This window comes from Priapulus caudatus, unplaced genomic scaffold, assembly GCF_000485595.1.
Source record: "Priapulus caudatus unplaced genomic scaffold, Priapulus_caudatus-5.0.1 Scaffold700, whole genome shotgun sequence".
Classification (NCBI taxonomy): Eukaryota; Metazoa; Priapulida; class Priapulimorpha; order Priapulimorphida; family Priapulidae; genus Priapulus; species Priapulus caudatus.
The window spans coordinates 28,028-50,647 of NW_014577761.1; the positions used below are offsets into that span (position 1 = coordinate 28,028).

The 22,620-nt window shown below is 43.3% G+C and overlaps 1 protein-coding gene across 1 annotated transcript in view; it reads right to left on the minus strand.

Annotated features, from left to right (window-relative positions):
* Nucleotides 1-22,271, minus strand: part of LOC106812922 (S-adenosylmethionine decarboxylase proenzyme-like) — a gene marked incomplete at its 5' end in the record, with an annotated part of 25,932 nt that extends 3,661 nt beyond the window's left edge. Inside the window, 8 exon segments of the mRNA XM_014816932.1 lie at nt 2,439-2,519; nt 2,708-2,782; nt 2,994-3,086; nt 3,234-3,308; nt 19,994-20,103; nt 20,359-20,386; nt 20,700-20,774; nt 22,145-22,271. Of these exon segments, the coding sequence (XP_014672418.1) occupies nt 2,439-2,519; nt 2,708-2,782; nt 2,994-3,086; nt 3,234-3,308; nt 19,994-20,103; nt 20,359-20,386; nt 20,700-20,774; nt 22,145-22,271 (664 nt within the window).
* Between the last annotated feature and the right edge of the window lie 349 nt (nt 22,272-22,620).

Consider the following 22,620-nt stretch of genomic DNA (forward strand, 5'->3'; position numbering starts at 1 on the left):
AGAGAGAGAGAGAGAGAGAGAGAGAGAGAGAGAGAGAGAGAGAGAGAGAGAGAGAGCGCGAGCGAGAGAGAGAAAGAGAGAGAGCGCGAGAGAAACAGAGAGGTGTGTGCGCGCGCGCGCGCGTGTGAGAGAGAGAGCTGTGCGTGATTGTGCTGTGCTGTGCTGTGCTGTGTGTGTGTGCGTGCGTGCGTGCGTGCGTGCGTGTGTGTGTGCGTGAGAAAGAGAGAGAGGTGTGCGTGTTTGTGCTGTGTGTGTTTGTTTAGTGAATCAAAGTACTTATCCATACTACGTACACTACAGACAGTCTACAAACGTACATAGGCCTATACTAGCTATTATAAAAAGCTGCGTTTGATAGCTAGAGTAGATGCAGTAAAATCGGTGAAATTTATGAAATCTCACGATGTAAACAAACTCAAGTCTATGAACATAATATGTGTTGCGTGCAATCCAATTCTGCCCAATCTACGAATCTGCCGACTGTGTGGCAGCCTCATTGAACTGTAGCACCTAAAACCCATGCTGATAAACCTGTCTGGTAAATCGGGATCCTCTTACCTCTTCTGCTTCCTTTCTTTTTTTGAATCTCAGGGGGGGATAATTGTACAGACTATCCCCCCTCCTTCAAGAGCAGGGGGGATGCATCCCCCCACCCCCCCGGGATGAACGCCCGAGTTAGTGACTGTTGAGCGCTGCGCATAGCGCAGCCGCATCTCGTAGTGCAGCGCGTAGCGCTGCACGGAGCAGAGCGGGGACGCGGGGTGCTCGAGGGGGTGACCCCCCCCTCGAGTTTGAAAGAAAAATGAAAATAACGCCTAAAAATACCGCATTTCCTTGCACATTTTTCTGTATTATATCATATTTTACTTGTTGTTATTTCATTAAAATCATCATGAGTTGTCATGAGTTGCCACCACGAGCACACAATTACACAATTTCCTGATTACACAATATGGATTACAGTATGAGAGCGAAGATACTTATAGTGACGACATCGCGATTCGCGAGCATGCAGCAGATCGATTTTGGGGTTCTCTATCTCATTTCATTGTACACACTCCTTACCCTGCGTTATAGGCTACCTTGTTCTTACAGCTCGGTGGGGGGTGTGTTTAGCAAATTAAACTTATCAAACAGATAATGGCCGCTTCTTGTTCTCTCTCCGTCATCTGTTTTCCGCTCTTTCTGCTGCCTCCTCTCTCAGGCCAGAGCCACCATTCTCTCCTCTCGGTCGAGGTGGCCGGTGGCTCTCTCTCTCTCTCCTCGTCTCTCTGCTCTCTCTCTCGGATCTGCTCTAGCGTCGTCCTCTCGATCCTCGTCTGTGCTCGTTCTCTCTCGATGCTCATCTCTCTCTCTATCATCTCTCCTCTGCTCTCGTCTTCTCGGCGTGCTCTGGCCTCGTGGTCGCTGTCTCGTCTCTCTTCTCTGCGGTCTCTCTCTTCGAGGTCTTCTCGTCTCGTCTCTCGAGCTCTGCTAGCTGCGTGCGTTCTCTCTCTCTCGTCCCTCTTCTCTCTCCGTCTCTCTCGTTCTCGCACTGTCATCTTCCTCTCTCGGTCAGATCGTTGGCTCTCGTCGCTGGCGGTGTCTGATTCATCGGTCGGATCTCCCCTCTCTCTGCTGCTCGGTCTCGTCCTCCTTCATCTCGGTCGCTGAGCCCTCTCTGCTCCCGTGTCTCGTCGTGTCTCCTGTGGTGTGGCGCCCTGGTCTCTCTCTCCTCTCCCTTTTCTTCCTCTCCTCTTCTTTTCTTTTTTTAATGTTTCACCCCAAACACCCCCCCTGCGTACGCCACTGACTAAGCCAACAACGTGGTAAAGAGACTGATTACAATTTGACCAAAAATATATCCAGATGGCATCCAGAAGGCAGACATAGGAATTTGCATATTTTTATTTCCATTGCGAATAAAATTGCATTAAAAGCGAATACTCATATTTGATTAAACTCCAGTTGTAGCTTCTGTTGCATATTTGATCACCTAAAAACATTCATATTCTTCTGCTATTGCAACTGCTCGGTACAAATCCTAGAAGCCATCAGAGATACTGTTGTTTTTCCGTAATTGCTGTCTGCTGCATTACGAAACACGCTTAACTGAGCATGTGAAGGCTACCCTTGCAAACTTAGACAAGATGAATAATTTGAGCCTGTATGCTGCGGTTAAGCATGCTTCTGGCCCGGCCGTGGCCCGCACTAGTTTGATGTAGGATAATATTTTGCAGCCTCTAAGGAGTAACAGATTCTATACAGTAGCCATGAAAATGCCTCATATAAATATATATATGTGTGTGTGTGTGTGTGCGTGTGCGTGTGCGTGTGCGTGCGCGTGCGCATGTGCATGCGCATGGGGGTGTGTGTGTTTGTGTCTTATGTGTGTGCATGAGTGTTCTAAAAATGGAAAGAAGAGAGGAAGTGGAAATTATGATAAACAGGTATAATACCTTATTTGCAAACACAGTCAAAATAAACTTTCCAGGATGAAAGATCTGCAGCACGTCACCAATCATCCTTTTGTAGCATCTCTGGAAAAATGCCAAGAACAACATTTACATAACTATAAATAAATAAATTAAAACAACTTTCTTTGAAGTGTTACATGATGAATACTTGATTACTTTCCATACCCTTTTCTACGACATTACCATAATCTTATAATGAATGGCATAGGTACTATAGATGTGAGTCATTGTAATAAGCATTTTCTGCTCACCTCACTAGCATTGGTTTCAAAACTGACGTATGAAAACTCATCCTCGGGAGTAACATGAATTGTCATGTACTTGTCCTATAATAAGATCATTTTACAGATAAGAGATAAATGGATTGTATGCTATACACAGCTTTATGTCGTACTGTTGCTAAAAATGGGTAGCATTCAGACAAATATATAAGCGTAGAACAAAATTGTTGTAGATAATTTTTAAACTGAGAACTAGGAAATCAGGTTTAATAGTAAACTATAGAAGTTCAAATGTAGTTGGTAAAAGGAAACTTACTTCATCAAACACACCATTCATTGAGTATCCACAGGGATCGAAGAGGAAGTCATCTATTTTCATGTTTGGCCACAACATGCCGATTCCCGTTTTCTGTAATATCCAATAATATGAACCAATAACATGAGAAAACAGACATTTCTTATTTGCAAGCATAAATAAAACAAAAAGAGATAGGTAAAGGTATAAACCAAATTCCACCAATTCACTACTAATTGTCAAACACTATTCCCTAGTTACCTCAGTAATTTCTCGAGCAGTGCTACTTTCTTCACATGTAAACATTTTCATCACCTCTGGATCCAGCTTAGTCATCTTTGATAAAACGTGATTAAGACATAATTCACTTAAAAGTTGAAAGATTGTACATAAATATGCCAAATAATGTTTCTACTTGTTCTTTTAGATATAAATTTAATATTAGATCCACACACGCATGTAAGCAAACACAAACACACGTGTGTGCGCACGCGCACACTCACACTCACACACACACACGCACGCACGCACGCACGCACGCACGCACGCACGCACGCACGCACGCACACCAGCCTGACTTGCGTGACATTTCTACAAAAAATTACTTTTAATGGTCTGGCAGTCCTATGTTAGCTTGCTGCTACTTGTTTTAAGAAACTGTTTTAGCAAAAGCACCAGTTATGCATATTTTAGCATTGAAGTTATTGCAGCCACACTAATATTTTCTCAGATATCATAAATTATTCTGTGTGACTTTCGTGATGGGCCACTAACACGTTTTGAAGTATACTTCACACTCCAGACTTTTCCTAGAATACTATAAGTTTGATCTAAGTTATACCTGATGAACTAGGTACCCATTACCCTTGATCACTCCATACATCATTTGTCCTGCTAGAAACCTCTTGTGGAGTGAGCAACATCCTCCTAAGTATGTGACTCGCATGACACTATTGTGGCTCGCGTGACATAGTAGGCCTATCTCATAGCGTTAACAAATGTTAGGGTAATCAGAATTTTGATGACTTAAATGTTATGATCCATGAAGAAAATGTTAATACTTAGTTACGCTGAGAGGGTCTATGTCCCCCGGGGTACTGCCGGAACGTACCCTGGTACTATATTATATGCCGGACCGTACCTCGCCTACTCCACTAACGAGTCTAGGGAGTCGCCTACGCCTACTCCCTAACCCTAACCCGAACCCGAACCCTAACCCTAACCCTAATCCTAACCCTAACCATATCAAATAGTGACCAGGGTACGTTCCGGCAGTACCCTGGGGGACATAGACCCTATGAGTCTTAGTTACTAACATGATTAATTGTGAAAACAGAAAAAATGTATGTACAGCCGTACAGCCTCGTCGCACCACTCAGGTTTAACTGTCATATTGTTTTTAACGTTTGGAAAAACTATATACATTTTATACAGGGTGGAGGTAAATAAAAGCTTCCCTACGTTATGACTAAACGTGGTTTACGTAAAACACCTCTCAGAAATGTGCTTTATCATTTGCATCACTTTCTGTTTCCCAATATTCTGTACACAATCTAATACATCAGGCAGAATGGCATTTGGCATTAAGAAGTTTACAAATGTTCATTTTCATACCTAATCCGAGTGTTTCTAGCTCATCAAAACTCTCAAATCGTGAATTTATTTCCCAATGTGTTATTTTGAAATCTGCCGCCATCTTTTTCTCGTTAAGTATGAAAGCGAATGGACTGCTGTACCTCCAGCCTCGTAAATTAGAGATACGGCTGCCGTACCTCCAGCCACTGCCTTATATCATTGCTCTGCTGCAGTTCGTGGGTTCGTGTAAGGTATCGTCAAGCAAGCACTTATGAACTAGCCACCATTTCCGATAGAGGCAGAAGAATAGGAATATTTCCGCAGAGGAAATTGAATTCATAAATTATGAAGTGGGACAGAGAAAGAGGACTGTATGGAAGTTTTGCTGGCAACCTGACAGCTGTAGTTATTAAAAAGACATGGAAAACGGTGAATAAAGCAGTCAATGCCGTATCCAGCAAGTCACAAACTCAAGTTGAGGTGAATGTATGGGTGTGTGCGTGTGAGGTGATGTGAGTGTAGGTGAGGTGAGGTGAAGTGCGGTGTGTGTGTTCAACTTTCATTTCTGCCAGGAAAAAACTCAATCCTATCTTTTCCTGATTTGGCTGGTTTCTTAGATGTTTGCATTACTCAACCTTTTCATTTGCTCTTGCCATGAAATCAATTAACCGACCCTACGGAGTGCTGTTTTTCTCAGCCCTATATGTCCTGAACATTAGCGTTATCATTCAAGCTGTATGATCCACACAGTACATGATCAGTGTGGGTGTGTGTGAACGCGTGCGCGTATGATGTCTGCAGCAGCAACCGGCGAAGCCCCTTCCCCAGAAGCTATGCATTCTGCCCAACATAAACCACATTTCGTGACATTTCCTGAAAAGATAGAAATTTCAAAACACTACAATCTATTTAATTTGTAACATAACTTACATACACTACTATGGCTAAAAAACTGTTATGCAAGAATAAATAGCAAACAAACATAGTTAAGATCAATAGATGCAATTCACTTGTGAAATAGTGGGAAAAAATTCTTTTATCAATTTAATTTTTCTCAAGAGGGAAATCCGTCCACAGACGGACAGTTAACACCCATTTTATTATCGTTTGTTTCGTCATATCTGCATAAAATGCAGTGTCAAAGCTCAATTATTGTGCGAATGGATGGTCGCCTTTGCATACCGTATGCATGAAATAGAATGATTCTGACGAAATAGAACTCTTTGTGAATGCCACCTCATGCCTGTTTGTGCCTACGAACGCTGGTACTCACGATATTGGACGTACACACTGTTCATGAATCCGGCCCCAAGAATAACTTTTCCAGGTTTAGTTTTCATACATTGAAAAGTACAGTAATTTATTCAAGACGGCTGCGCCCACAGGCAATATGTGCTCGCGTGGTTTGGCATTTATAATAGCGGCTGGTTGCGATAACAATGATATTTCTTGCAGAAGATTTCTTAACCTCGTGTATAAGTTGCCCCCCCTCCCCTCATTTTTTTCATTGAAGTTGTGTACAAAAAAGTGTGACTTATACACATGTAAATGCGGTATATATATATATATATATATATATAAATAGCCAATAATACATAGGGTGTACAATGGGAAAACGGGGAAATAGTGCTACAGAGACTCCCCGACTTACGAACAGGTTCGGTTCCGAGCAGTCGTTCGTAAGTCGATTTGTTCGTATGTCGAACAAATGTACGTTCGTATACAGTATTGTACAGTAGTGTAGTATATGAAGAGTTTCATCGCAAAACGAGATATATAAATTTTAGCCAATTTGAGTAAACTGGAATTTTTCATAGTGAACAGAATAAAATGAAGAAATCAAATCATTTCAAGTTTTTAGACTTTATTCAAGTAATACTAAAACATGCAACATTGAAAATAAATCTGAAATTTTAAAATTTTAAGAAAATTCTAATTTTGATTCTTTTTTGGCAAGACGCTACATATCCACAAGAAACTAATTTTGCAAAGTGAGACATATCCAATGTGTGCTGGAAAGGGTTAATAAATCTGCTTTTTTTCATTGACTGTTTAATTAAAATCTTGTTACTTGCTGATAAGTTAATTTCCAGGTTAAGAGTCCATAGAAATGTCCTTGTTGAGGGGACTGGGGTACCGGTAGGTCCTCATCACCTTGATCACTGCTATTGAGTTGCCGTTTCTTCTGAAGCTAGCCAAATTCAAATTTTTTCACTTTAACTAAAGAAAAAATAAATATTGCATGGTAAATCCAAACTGTAACTGGCATCACTGATATGAGGTTTTATGGTGGGAGGCCATTGGTGTTCATTCAGATGGTGAAATACTATGTAAAAATCACTCAAGTCAGTAAACCAACTCATTTCCTCAGCTCTAATTAATCATACTGGTAATAATTGCCTAGGAGAGCCCGAAACAGGCATTACACAGAATATATTAAACTGCGAGGCTACGCCTACGATGACAACGCTACATGGCGCAGGATAGCGCCCCTTGGCAAGAAGTCCTGTTGATCGACGGCACAGCTTAGCTGAGACGGCCGCAGAGAAATCTTGTTGCTTGATTGCCATAGCTTGGGCTCTAGCTAGCCATGGGGTGTGACTTAGCTTGGGTAAAGCCAGGTAGTTTAGCCTTTTAGCCGATAGGCACTGAGGGTGGTCACAGCCAGAGTTCTTTTGCGCCCTCAGTGGTTCTTTTACATCCCCATTGGCCTTAGTATTACTGGAGACGGGACCGCCATTTTACGTGGTCATCCGAGCCACGAGAGATTCACAGTCTCCAATGTTGAAAGCCAGGTTTTTACACCTTGAGAAAATTTACTGCCCCGGCCAGGGTTTGAACTCACAGCATTCAGTGGACAGTGTACGAGGCCTAACCACTGGGCCACAGAAGCTCCATACTGGTAAGGGACCACCCATAAAGTACGCATGCATTGAGGGGGAAGGGGTCTAAGAATTCTTAAAATTTCGGTGAACCTGAGGATGTTTGGGGTGGTGTACTGGCCAATATGATTTATCAAATTTCTTACCGAGTCATTCAAACTGCATAATCATCATTCTCCCTCTCGGAATCCTCGTCGCTGCCAGCTTCCATGTTTCGATCATCAGCACTAGCCAAAGCTCTGTCATAGAAGTCCATGATATCCTGAGGGGCTCCTATTTCAGCCAGAAGATTTTCAATGTAAGTCTTTTTTGCAGCCTTGACAGTTGACTCCATCTCAAGAGGCCCTGGTTTGAAGTTTCCCCACTGCTTTCCGCGTTTTAGGACCGTAAGGTAGCAGTACTCCGCAGCATATGTGGTCTTGTCACTGGTGATAGACAGCATTCGGGCATTACACAACTTGAATGTCCTCTGGGATTTGACAAAATCCTTTGTCTCAGATTTGAAGTCGAGTGCATCCCAATCATCCCTATAGGGTTAGGGTTGTTGCTTACGCAAGATAGCACAGTACTCCTTGGGGTGGAGGATTGTATCCTGTTTACGAATCATCTCTTCAATCCTACCAAACACTCTGTCTGCAGGCAAGAAACTGTGTCCACGGATGGGGAATGTGAATTCGATGGCCATGCCAGGAAACGCACATTTTCGTAAGGTAGACAGCATGGACAGGACATTCATGTTCTTATTCTGCCCAAAGCATGAATCGCTGAAGAGTCTTAGTTTCTGCTTTTGATGCATTAGACCATTTAACCTTACTCGAAAACAGTCATCCAATGCCGAAGCAATCATGTTTGAGTCCTTTTTGTTCTGGTGCTCCATCTAAACATACAGGTGGACATCATTCCGATTCTGTTCACTGTCTTTGCCATGATGCACCACTGCCCCAAATAGATAGAGGTAGAGTTGTCTCGAATAGTATGCCTGCCCAATAGGTGTTCTCAGCAGAACCATGTTTTGCATCATGTCGAAGCAAACACTGACAGCTGTAGGCTCGACTATGCTCAGCAGGTCATAAAATACTCGAGCTCGTCTGCGATGCAGGATGAACCTAGCTGTTTTTGTCTGTTTTTCTTCGTCGGTTAGACTCGGATTCTTCACGCAAAGCCGGTATTTCACGCAGGTGGCACAGGCATCAGTGGCTGGATGTCCAAACCCAAGATTAAACTGCTTGGTAAACACCGAGTAGTACATAGAATAGCTAACTTGGTCATGGTTCTGTTCTATAAAAAGTTCATGCATACGTCGCACCGACAGAGCCGAAGGGAGGTACTTCCGTCCGGGGGCACCCCTACGTCCGTAGTGACTGGCGCGACAAGTAAGTCTGTATGTGTGCCTTGACCTGGTCTCCTTTCCTCTTCACTTCCTCTGCATTGCGCAGACCTCCACGGTTTTCAGGTCGTGGGTGAGCATTCTTGTAGTAATATTGGGCAATACGGGACGAGACGGCCGATCCTTGCCAATACCTGAAAAGACACAAGGAAAAGCAATTACAGTATTACCGTATTAAAACCAGCATTACTTTTGAATGTTGTCAAATGCCATATTAGATGTTCTTATGTCTCTGTTTGTACTACTGCGCATGCGCGAGAACCACGTAAGATTCTCGCGAGTTCTCTGAATGTGATGGGAAATCTATGGGAGAAATGGTGGCTTTGTTTATATTTTTCCCTCATCACTTCTAATAATTGCTCGCTGACACGTAAACTAAATACATACTCAGTGATAGCGCATGTATAATAAATCGAGGCGTGGATCGAAGTACAGAGAAGCGGTAAGAATCATAAAAAGTTACATAATTGTACGTTTAATAGCAGCGCATCGTTAGCTACTAGGGGTTTCTGCTGCATCGGCTTGTGACCTTCTCGCCAACATAGTATTAAGCGAGAAGGTAACTTGTGGCTAGGCCCAACACAGAGAACCCACTCCCAGCATGGGTCACGGTGGGCCTATCTCAGTATGACCAATATAGGCTGAATGATTAGACCTAGGCCTCTGCAGTTTCAATGTAAAATAAATTTGTCTTACCAAACACTTTGATGAACGTTTTCTTGCATACTTTTATCTTCTCTGGCTGTTCTTCTACTGAGAGAAGTGTGTACTTGATAGTGATGTCTTTGTTTTTTCGAGCATTTTCATTCTGCACACGTCGGCGTGTTGGTTGAGATATTTCCATCAGACTGAGAATAAAAGCATCCTGTGCCACCTTGTTTAGATTGTCATAGAATTTGGCATGATTTAGAGCAAGGTCTGCAGCAGTAATAACGTCAGCGTGACACAATTCCGCATTGTCACGAGCATAGTGAGTGCAGTCAATTTGTGAGACCTTTCCACCGCCAGAATGCCAAAATTTACGCTGTTTCTCACAATCATGATACTCCTTTGACCTTCCCCGCTTGTGTGGACGAGGAGAGAGTACGACTCGTTCATCCAAACTGTCAAAATTGTTCAATTTTAGGAGAAATTTGGCTGCGAATCGATGAATTCTCACAAAACCATGGGCGCTGCCATATTGGATTCGATCGAGGGTGATGAGCGCGCTGATTGGCTGAGAGGATACATCGCGCCGTGTGGAAAAATATGACTGGCGTTAGTCGCGTTTTGAAAAGAAAGCGTGCATTGTATAGACGCTTAACAGAGGATATGTCGGGCTTTGCTAAAAACGATTTCAGTACCGTTTTGCGCTCTTGATCGACGATGTTTTGGTACTGGTGGTTCTAAAATTTCGAAAATGGCGGGTATCGCGTTTTGCGATGAAACTCTTCATATGTGCGTGTGAACATCGAGTAACCTAGAAGTGTACATAGTGTAAACATATATACGTGAACACAAGTTGGCGAAATTCAAAATCAGGGGGGCGATAATTGTGTCTCTTTATTCACCAATATTGACATTATACACTAATGAACTTCAGGGCAAATTGTTCGTATTATCGAAAGAGTGTAACTCGAATGTTCGTAAGTCGGGAGTCTCTGTATTTTACGGCAAAATTAATCTACTTTAGCCGCTACTCTACGAAATTCATAGGTTGAGATATTGGAATGTAATCTTGCCTCCTCAGGGTTCGACACTAACGATAGTCCGTTAGTCCGAGACTAGTAAAAAATAAGAAGGACTAGTAAATGTCCCATAGCCGTTAGTCCTGCGGAATAGTTATTTTCCCCGTCCCTCACCGTCCCAATTTCCCATCCTCCCATCGATTTTACTATAGTCCCCGGCGGCAGCTTCTCTCAACCAAGATCCAAAGAGCTATATATATACTCATTGCCATCAACAAGTTTTCCCTGTTTAATAGACGCGCTAGTACAAGTAGACGCTAGCACGCTCTGCACGCTCTAAGCACGCTAGACCCTATGACAGTACAAACATTGTTAAAACAATGGGGCCACGAACCAGTCTGCCGATCAATCGATTGACAGTAGCTATCGACATAGAACAAAAGGTCTGATTGTATAAATGACACAACTAATCAGTTTATACGCAATATTTACATCGCAACCACATCGCATGCGTGTTTTACTTGAAGCTGTCGATACAAATAGTTATCAATAGTAGTGATACAAGTAGTGAAGTACAGGGTTTCTTCTAAGGGGAAATTTGAGGTAATGGCCAGTTTGGGGAAAAAATGCGCATGATGGATTCAAATACAGGATGTATTGATATACATATAGGTATATAGATACAGGATATACTTATCAGTAAATACAGGAACATTTTCACAACGGCGATGTTAAATTTGACAACGGCGGTGCGCCACTGTGCCTCTTATATATAAGAAACCCTGTAGTAGTAGGTACATCATTATCCAATACTAACATCAAGGTTGTTATCTGAAAGTATTTGGACGGCGCTCGTCCTCCACCTCCCAAACGTAAGTCGCAGGAGGAGAAATTAGATGGCCAGCGTGTCTATGATAAGACCAAAAGGATGCGTCTGTTCCAGCCAGCGTGGAAATCGTCATACCTGTGGCTAGAGTATGAACTGGCCAAGGACAAGGGTATGACCTGTGGTGCAGGCTGTATGTCTGGTAGTTTTTCCACCGGCACTACAAACATCGTTTGGAAACTGTTAAAGCGCATGATGCTTCCGAGGGGCACAGAAAGATCATAGCAAAAAGAAATGCAAGGACCATGCCTGTTTACGAAACAGTGGGGGCAAAAACACTAACTTTAAAGGCCACAATAGCAAAACTGAATATCCCAATTAGAAATGCACATGCTATTGGGAAAAACGGCAGGCCCTACAACGATTACGTCAAGCTGTGCCAGCTTGACAAGGCCAAGGGATTAGATGTTGATAAATATGTACCGTTTCCGTTTCCGCATTGCTGATTTCCGTCATGATCATTATAGATGTAGCGCGCATGCGCAGGAGTGTTGTTGTCGTTGCTGCCGCCATGATTTATATTAAAGTCTCACTACAGCTAAACTCAAGTGTTTGTTCTCGCTTAAAGATGTCTACGACAATCTTAGCCCCGCATACATACATGTCAATGGCGACGAGGATAAAGCTACGTATCTGTGTATGATTCCGGTGATTCCAGCCCCAGAATTTGAAGTGTTTGACAGTTTAGTTCGCTCCTAGGTCACGCCATGGAGCACGAAGGACTCGCGCCATTCTCCCTCAACCCTTCTGACAACGTCAGTACGAGGTGGGAAAGGTGGGTCCGCGCCTTATAAATTTTCTGGTGCAAAGACATTACGGATGGTGGGTAGACAGAGGGCCATGCTTCTGCACTACGCAGGGAAGATGTTTTTGAATTGGCGGATTCTGTGGGTGTCCTGGAAGATGATTTATTGGGCAGTGAAAACGAAACTCACCAGGTATTTTGCCCCCAAACGCAACGTGGAGTTTGAGGTATTCACGTTCCGTCAAGCGAGCCAGAAATCTGAGGAGACTCTGGACCAGTTCCATGCGCGATTGCAGTCGCTAAGTAAGAACTGTGAGTTTGCCGACAAAGGCAAGGAAATCAAGTCTCAGATAATCCAAAAATGCCAACTCCAGAAGGTACGCGACAAAGGTCTGTGTGAGCCCACATTCACATTGGAGCAGTTGCTCACCTATGGTCGAACGGTTGAGTCAACACGGCATCATTCGCAGGCCATCGCCTCCGGCTCCGGTACCCGTTCCAGAGGAAGTAGTCTTAGTGTTTCAAACCTTAGATGAGTCGCCCGTTACTGCAGCCCAGATTGCGCAGTGGACTGTGAAGGATCCGCTGTTAGCCCGAGTCAAGCTGCACGTGGAGTCGGGTTGGCCCGAACAGGCACCTGATGAGCTCGCCCCGTACACCCGACGTAAGGCAGAGTTATCGCTAGAGCAAGGTGTACTGTTGTGGGGAGCCAGGGTAGTGATCCCTCCCCAAGGTCGCGATGCATTGCTACGCGAACTGCACCAGACACATCCGGGCATCGTGAGGATGAAGGCCTCGCCCGCAGTTTCTATGGTGGCCCGGGATCGATCAGGATGTTGAGAACTGTGTCAGGGATTGTGAGGTGTGTCAGATACACAACAAGTTGCCCCCTACCGCACCGCTCCACCCCTGGGAGTGGCCGGGTCACGCCTGGCACCGCGTACATGTCGATTACGCTGGACCGTTCGAGGGCAAGATGATCTTGATCGTGGTTGATGCCCACAGCAAGTACATCGACGCGCATGTAGTACACTCCGCGACAACCAGTGCCACGATCACCAAATTGCGACAGACTTTCGCGATTTTCGGTATCCCCAACACGCTTGTCTCGGACAATGGGTCATGCTTTACTAGTGAAGAGTTTAGCGCGTTCTGCCGGAAGAATGGTGTCAAGCATACTACCGTGTCACCATATCATCCGGCGAGTAATGGTCTGGCAGAGCGTGCTGTACAGACAGTGAAGGCAGGGTTGAAGAAAACCCACGGAAACTTGGAAGATCGGTTGTCCTGTTTCCTGGCTACATACCGCGTCACCCCACAGTCCACGACTGGTGAGGCCCCCGCCAGCCTCATTTTCCAGACTCGTCCAAGGTCACGATTGGACATGATCCGCCCGTCGCTAGAGAAGCAAGTGTTGAAGCGACAGGAATATGACGTTGAGACGCACAATCGCCACTCGAAGTCACGCGTGTTCCACGCCGGCGATAGCGTTTGGGCCGTGAATTTTCAGGGAACGCCGAAGTGGTTGGCTGGCGTCCTAGAAGGACAGATGGGTCCCCTGACTTTCACCGTGAGGTTGCCAGATGGTCGACTGTGGAGACGTCACCAGGATCACCTGAGACACCGCCGACCGGACGAGACCGAAGCACGTGAGAAGATAAGCGAACCAACCGTCGTTGCATCGGCTGCGCCACCGACATCAATTGTACCCCAGCAGTCGATAGCCCCCGCCGTTGGTGACCCCGAGAGTATCACCAGGGACGCAACACCGGTTGCGACTCCCCCGAGACCTGCCGCAAGCCCCCCAGTGCTGCGAAGATCTAGCCGCGTTAATAAGCCGCCTGACCGGTTAAACCTATAAGCTGTGTGTCTCGTTTAGGGTGCACGCCGTGCGCTGCCCAACATTTACGCGGTAGTTGTAGTTTTGTTTTGGGTGCATAACATGCTGTCCATGTAACACGAATGTGAACCGTATAATGACAGTATGGTCACTGCGAAAATTCCCATAACTCATGACATTAGTGACTTTATTGTGCATTTTTCTACGAAGTTGCATATGATCCAGTGACATTTCCTGGAAATATTACCCCTTGGGTGATTTTTTGTTTGCATTTTTCTATATGAAGATTCCGTAAAATATATGTTTTTTTTTCCAGGTTAAATAACTATTTTTTGTCCATATGCTGTGCAAGTAACTGCAAGTTTCAACCTAAGGGGGGAGGAATGATAAATATGTACCGTTTCCGTTTCCGCATTGCCGATTTCCGTCATGATCATTATAGATGTAGCGCGCATGCGCAGGAGTTGTTGTTGTCGTTGCTGCCGCCATGATTTATATTAAAGTCTCACTACAGCTAAACTCAAGTGTTTGTTTCTCGCTTAAAGATGTCTACGACAATCTTAGCCCCGCACTACATACATGTCAGATGTCGGCAGCACTTACCTCACCGCCAGGGCTTGCCAGAGGTTCATTACGGCGATAGCCGATACAAGGCGCCGGGAACAGTTTGGAGCTACAAATGAGGCCAAATTCCTTGCTGTGATAAGTGACGGATTCACTTAAGTGATAATCCACAGATTCCTCATCAAAAGAGGCCGAAATTTTATTTCCGAATTTTAATTTAATTTTAATTTTAATCTTAGGATCCATATCAAAGTTACGTATATTTTATACTGGGCTGAGGGCATCTACCTTCGCACCAGAGCCGACGGGAAGCTCTTCAACATCGCCCGGTTGGGCTCAAAAACAAAAGTCAAGGAGGTCCTCATACGCGAGTTGCTGTTTGCTGATGATGCTGCACTGACGTCCCACACTGAAGCTGGACTACAACAACTAGTGGATAGTTTTCCCCACGCCTGTAAGGAGTTTGGACTGACCATCAGCCTAAAGAAGACAACAAGTGCCACAGAGCGACAGCGCTAAACTGACGTGTACTGTAGCCAGGTATTCTTCTGATAAAGTCACTGGCAACCGAATCAAGTGCGCCCTCCTGCCACCGCGTTCGCGCTCAGAGCATATATCTAGGATACTACTAATACAGATCTAAACTCTATGATAGGCTTTGCTATACCTACTAGTAGTACAGTAATAAAGATACAGCTGTGTAACTTTAATGACTTCGCTATATTAACATGTTATCATGGATATGCATCGAGCGAGAGCGTAGTGGTGGTGGTAGGGGAGGGTGGGGGAGGGGGAGAAGGGACGGGTGGGGGAGCGTGGAGGGGGCTCTAATAGCAAAAGCAGTTCAGTCCTTTGTTAACAGTCAACAAATCCATGTTCAACCCTCCTCTCGAGGGTCAAAAGGTTATCAGACACTTATTATTCGCACGTCAGCGGAAAGTCGATTTCATGGTGCTTTCAATAATGTGATGAAAACGGTAGGTCAGAGCTGAAACAAAAAAGTTTTGCACTCGGTCCGTTAGACCATGTCCTCAAAAAATGTCTGATATCTGACCTTTCCCCCACTGCCCTTTGACCTGTGACCTCCAATTTCACGCTGGTGGTTGGTTTCCTCCCCATCAAACTATACACCGAATATTAAGAGCGTAGGTCAAGCTGTTGAGATTTGTGCCGTAATTCCGTATTTCCTGATATACCTTAAGTTCTCGGGGAAATATTCCCCCTCCATTGACACATCTCGACCTTTGACCCTTGACCACTAAATTCGACATCCTGGGTCCTTTTCGCGACCCCCCCCCCCAACATCCCGAATATCAAGACCGTACGTCGAGCGGTTAAGATTTATGACCAACTGTTGACGGACGGACGCACGCATGGACGCACGCACTCACGGGCGCACGGACGGACGGACGGATGCACGGACAATCATGCGATTCTACAAGCTGCATCTGACTTCATCAGCTGAGCTAAAATCATGGCTCAGGACGCTGACTCTCCCCCAATCATCACCATTGTTAATAACAGCCATCTTAAAGTGGTTGACAATTTCACTTACCTAGGGTCAACTATATCCAGCTCCTATTCCCTAGACGCAGAAGTGAGTACAAGAATCGCCAAAGCTCCAGCCGACATGGCAAGACTGAACAAGAGAGTATGGATCAATAACCAGCTGACTACAAGCACCAAACTGCCCGTATTTCAAGCCTGTATACTCAGCACTCTCTTGTACGGCAGTGAGTCCTGGACAACGTATGCCAGTCAAGAGAAACGACTTAACAGCCTCCACCACCGCTGCCTTAGGCGCATTCTACACATTCCGTAGCAGGACAGAGTGTCCAACACAGATGTCCTTCAGCGAGCAGGCATTTCAAGCATGCCCCCACTACTCAGCCAGAAACGTCTTGGGTAGCTGGGTCATGTGCGCCACATGGACGCTGGGCGCATCCCAACAGACATGCTATATGGCGAACTTTGTGTAGGGCCACGCCCATTGGAAGACCGAAACTCCGCTTCAAAGATGTGTGCCAGAGGGACTCGAAGCTGACAGGCATCAGTCCCAACACCTGGGAGGGCATAGCAGACGGTCGTGAAACTTGGAAGGCTGCTGTCAGAAGCGGAGTGCAGAGGGCTGAAGACACCAGAAGTGACCATCGCAGAGAAGAGAGCCAAGCGGAAAGCGAAGGCAGCCTCTGCCAGAGTCATCCTCCTTCATCTGCAGCCACTGTGCGAGAGATTGCCATTCCAGAGTGGGTCTCTACAGCCACTCAAGGAAATTTTACTCAAGTGCTACACCATCGTATCCAGACGTACGGATGCCGCCGCCAACGACGACAGTCTCAACAGTACGTGACTGCCTTGTAAGCCCCCTCCCTAGTACATTCTCTTTTCTCTAAGCCATTGCTCCCCTCACTCATTCTATTCCTCTCCTGTCTCCTATTACGGCCCGTAATTATACCATGGACGTGGCTTTTCCGTGGCCACGTGTCCTGGTGACGTGTAGGTGACAGTGACAGTGACAGTGGTCCAAGTGTCCTTCAAGGTGTCCTATAATCTTAATCGTTAACGCAGCTCTGGGTCTCCATTTACTTATATTGCCTGCCTCCTCATATACTGTAGTTGGATGGTATGCCCAGTGGATATTAATCAGGTCCCCTATCACCTTTCTCAATACGCACGTGAACGACTATTGATACTAATTACCTGCAGGATCTTCTGTTATGGGCTTTCAGCATAACTTACTCTGTCGCCTGTTAACTTTCACTGGCATTAATATTATTTTACGTCGCTACATATGTACTACACTCATTAACCTAGGCAGCGGCAGGGTTAGGCAGCACTACTAGCTCTAATATTACTAACCCTAATAAAGATTGGTCTTCAAATTCCAAGGGACTCTATCAAAAACGGAGCGAGACACTAGACTAGGTCTTCAGGGAGCGCAAGGGCTACGTGGATAGAGCTAACAGCAAACGTAAACACAAAAACACCAAATCAAAGAGTTTCGGCCCCTGTCCTTCTTTATCCAGTCTCCAGTCACAAAGCCACCAATGACGCCCCACAAAAGCCAGCAATGATGACAAAAATGCCTTTCATTCATAAATTCATCATGGAACTACCTGAACACCCCCGAAGCTAGTTTAGATGTGAGATAGTCGAGTTATCCTTGGTCAGAAGACAGCTGTGAGCCCTGTAGGAGGCAAGATTACGAGCCAAGAGCCTAGGAGTGTCGTAGAGACAGGCAGTTGTCTTGTTTTAGAGAGGAAAGAATGCTTCTTAATGCAAAGATAACATCCCAGTTGGCCTACTCCCAATTCGCCTACACCCATTTCGCCTACGTCCCATTTCGCCTACTCCCATCTCGTCTACTCTCAGAATCGGCAATATTCCCATTTCACCTACTCCCATTGCACTACAATGTACAAGTTGTGTTCTCATTATTTGTACCTATGTTTTGCTTCTGGTTCCTGTACTCTATATATGCCAATCAAAACCATATTTTATTATTTATAAATGTTTATTTAGTGAACAAACCGATCGTAGACGAAATGGGAATGGGGTAGATTTTAAGTGTAGACGAATTGGGAGTAGGCGAAATGGGTGTAGGTCGATTGGGAATTTTGGTGCAGGCAAAATGGGATCGAGTAGGCCAACCGGGAATAAACCAATGAAATACCATGAACTTATTCTAGACTAGTCGTTAAAGTACCGTATTTACTCGTGTATAAGTCACACATTTTCATACACAACTTCAATAAAAATGAAAGTGTCAATGACACTGTAGCTCACCACAAAAAAGGACACAAATGAGTGAGTGAGAAGAAGTCAGCTTTAATTGAGCCACCATCGACGTACATTATAGAAACGAAGAGTATATATGGGAGAACTCCCATTATATACTCTTGATAATTATATGTGTAATTTTTTATGTGAAAATAATAAATAATATTATATATAAATTATAAATAATTTATAAACCAAAATGAATCACAATTTGGGACGGTAGATGGCGCTATACCAGCTTTGATGTTTCTTAGCATAAATCATTATATCATAATAATGATAATATAATAATAATAGTATAAATCATAATATGTTCATAGCAGGAATTTTGCTTTAAAGATATTGTCAATGAAATCTTGTAAAACGAACCAGACGAGTGTGACACCACAGACTGTTTGTTATCTGCGTGTCTATATAATATGCTATATAATTGTGAAACCCTACCTAATTTGCTTTTTTTTATATCAAAACCCCTAGCCCTTATTCATTCACATACCAAAAATGAGCAAAATCCGTTGAACCTGAACTGACTCATGGCAATTCCCATTTTTGACAAAAAATTGCTGTGGCTCGAAAGTACGTCGACTGGCGTGCTCCAAAATAGGACGTTTAATATGGGAGCATAGCAGTAACAACTATACCCAAGTTATGTGGGTCAACCGGTTCCTGAGTTATCGTTGACCGTAGCCAAATGTTGACGGACGGACGGACGGACGTACGACGGACGACGACCCATGGCAATAGCTCAGCTTGACGATGTCAAGGTGAGCTAAAAATCACGGGTGCGACTTATACACGAGGCTAAGAAATCTTGTGCAAGAAATGCCATCGTTATCGCAACCAGCCGCCATTATAAATGCCGAACCACGCGAGCGCATATTGCATATTGGCGCAGCCATCTTGAATAAATTACTGTACTTTTCAATGTATGAAAACTAAGCCCAGAAAAGTTATTCTAGGTCTGGTCTTTTCAGCTTGCCGACTGGTTCCATAATTATTATTAATAATATTAACTTATCAGTCAGGGATAACTGCTCATTTACTCAGAGGACAATGACTTGTAATTAAGTGTGAAGTCACAGTGTATCAAGTTTGCCGACTTCTTTGATATTATAATATACTTTACAGTCACGTATTAAGTATGTAGCGGCTAATCCATAATCTTGTTCGTAATTTGTTTTGTTAATAAATGTGTTCAACATGGCGACTTGTATAATTATCCAACTCCACTAATAGTAGTAGACATGTAACATAATTTAAAAAGCTCTCTGGCCCTTGTACTAGTTTGTAGTCTCATCTTCCATGTAAATTTCGATTATTAACAGTTTTCTACCAACTTTTCAAAGGCAAAATGTGGCAATTAGCTCGCTCTCACTCTCTCTCTCTCTTTCCCCCACCCTCTCTCTCTCTCTCTCTCTCTTTCTATATATATATATATATAATATATATATATATATTATATATATTATATTATATTATATAATGATATATGCATGCTGTCTTCTTGCAGACTTGACATGTATCGCATAAACTTGTGACACTACAGTTTGAAAGTAACTATGTTTAACCAGCCTGTACTTATTTTATTTGGGTATCAAACTAGGTGCTGCTAGCAAAAAGGCAAAATGATACTTGTAAGAATTTCGATAATTTAATAGGTTGTTGAAATACAACTAGATTCATTATAAAGGATACAAGAACCTCGAGGGTCTGGTCAGGCACTAAGATTGGATCACAGAACTGATTCAGAGTGTAGAGGTACCAGCAGTCACTGTTCACCTTACCCAGACAGTAGGCTTCACCATCTGAAGTTGCACAATATGACCATCACACACAAGACATGCGATATATGTACACCTATATAATATTATACAGTAACATGTGTACAAGGAAAGCAATAGATCACCGATTATTAGATTAAAGTACACAATTTTATAATCTGTTTGCAGATGGATATCACAATCCTGATACTTAGAACAAGTCATTTCAACAGGTCAACAATACACACAAGAAATATTCACCCAACAACTTATTTACATTGGAAATTTAACTTTACTCACTGTCAAACAGCTCATCAAGGATTTCAACCTAAAGAAATAGACAAGTCCATTCATTGCAGCTTAGTATATCACAATGGATTTCTAGAAATAGACCCAAATACCAACAACAACAAATTACCCCTGGTAGAATACATACTGGTATGTAGGAAGGGGCTGATGACAAAACCCAAAATTATTATGCATAGCACTGCATAAAAGCAGTGATAACATGAGCAAATAAGAAACAATTTCAATTTCAATTCTACCATAAAAAACATCATCACCCACAATTGACAAATTTGCAATCGAAGGGTGTTATCAAAAACACGATTTCCTCACCACAATTCTCACGCAAAATATACCTCCTTAGCAAAGCACTTGTGAGGTTCCTCCTGCATATGTGGCCGCATAAGATTCTTGTGTGAATAAAAAATATCCTGGAAGTAGAAAGATTTTAACAATGCTTAATTAGGGCAAGTCTATAGTGTCACTTTGTGCGAGGACCTAGTTTGCACTTTCATACACAAACTGTTATGGGTGGTGTGCTAAGCAAAACATAACCCCCCGTCCTAGTGTATCGCTTTACCAGAGTAAGGTATGATAAAATGCCACCTAGACACTGTATATAAAAATGTTATTTTAAAGATATAGCAAGAGCACCCAACTGTACGTATGCAGTAGGGGTTGTTTTGAAACTTATCTAAATTATATAAACTCCGCAGCCTAGAGGAAAACTAAAGATAGTTTCAGAATCAGCACGTCTGGGAGGTGGTTCTGGCTAAAACAAAAATTTTAAAAAGTTAAAAAGTTGAAAAATTCCTAAAAATTCTATTCATCAATAGATTAGCATCACGTACGTGTGAATCCATGGGGTATACCCTTAACGGTGCAGTGGCCTAATTGCTAGAACATCCGTCTCCTACACCGGGATTCCGGGTTCAAGTCCCAGCTGGGAAACTTATTTCCCCCTTTTTTTCCTTTTTTTCCCTTTACCTAAAGCTCTTTAGTATGTATTATTTAAAAAAAATTTATTTTTATTTTTTATATTTAATGTCTTATCTTTTGATTTCTTATTATTTTTTACTGTTTGGGATGGGATGGGATGGCATGGGATGGCATGGGACTAAATGTGATGAGATGGGATCGGATAGGATATGGGATGGGATGGGGTGGGATGGCATGGAATGGGATGAATGGATGGATGAATGGATGGATGCATGGATAGATAGATAGTTTGATTTTTTTGGGTATTTTCCTTTCAACCAAGCGGTCACCAACTGAGTATAAAAGGTATACCGCTAGTGCTCTATGATTCTTTGTACATGGCATCTAGAAATGCACTTACTTTAAATCAATAAAATTTAGGCAGTGGCCCGTGCTCCGATAACCGGACTGGGAGTTCTATTGGCTCGTGCTCCAGCAATCCCAGAATGCATTGCAAAGTCATCGTCTCGCTCAATGTCAAGTTATGCTTTTTCAATCACAATTCAAATTTGACTTTCCTGTGCCTCTTGCAATGAACAGTTTTTCTCCAAAAAACACAGGCGTAGCTCACAGTGTAATACTTGAGTATTTTCCGCTCGTTTCAGTATTCGTTTCCTTTTTTAATGCAAAGGAAAATTTTTGCCCAACAAAAAACATACAAGGTTCGTGTGCCGCCATTTTCTATTGCGCTGAGAAATGCTCGTTGCATGACTTTGCAGTGCATTCTGGGATTGCTGGAGCACGGATTAGTGGTCCGGTTACCGGAGCACGAGCCACTAAGTAAAATTTATGGCTGCACACTTTGAAGGATAAAAATACCAACCTGCACTTTATTGAACCCACAATGCTTGTCAGCCAGTTCTCGTAATGGTTTGATGGCATCCAACAAAGTGGTTCTACCACATGTTTTCAAGATAAGCCGATGCTTTAACACGAACATACTGCTCTCACTGGAACAGATGGAATTAGCTATGAACAAATATACAAAATCATTAGCAAAAAAGCCTTTTCCATGCTATCGAATTACTAGTCAATCCCAATATCACTCAGCTCTCTCACTATTGGGCCACAAGCAAAGAAATCTTTGTTTGTCCTCACCCGACTCAGGCTGAAAAGTTTGGGTAGGTAGGTAGGCTTTTTTTGAGGTTTTTTTTTTTTACAAATTCAGCATTGTGTCTACATGCTCGGGTGTGCTTGTGTGGAGATACCTTTTATGTTGAATGTTTGTTTTGCTTGGTACATATCATGTATTGCCTACAGATTTATATAATGTAGTCATACAATTTGTAAAAAATAAAT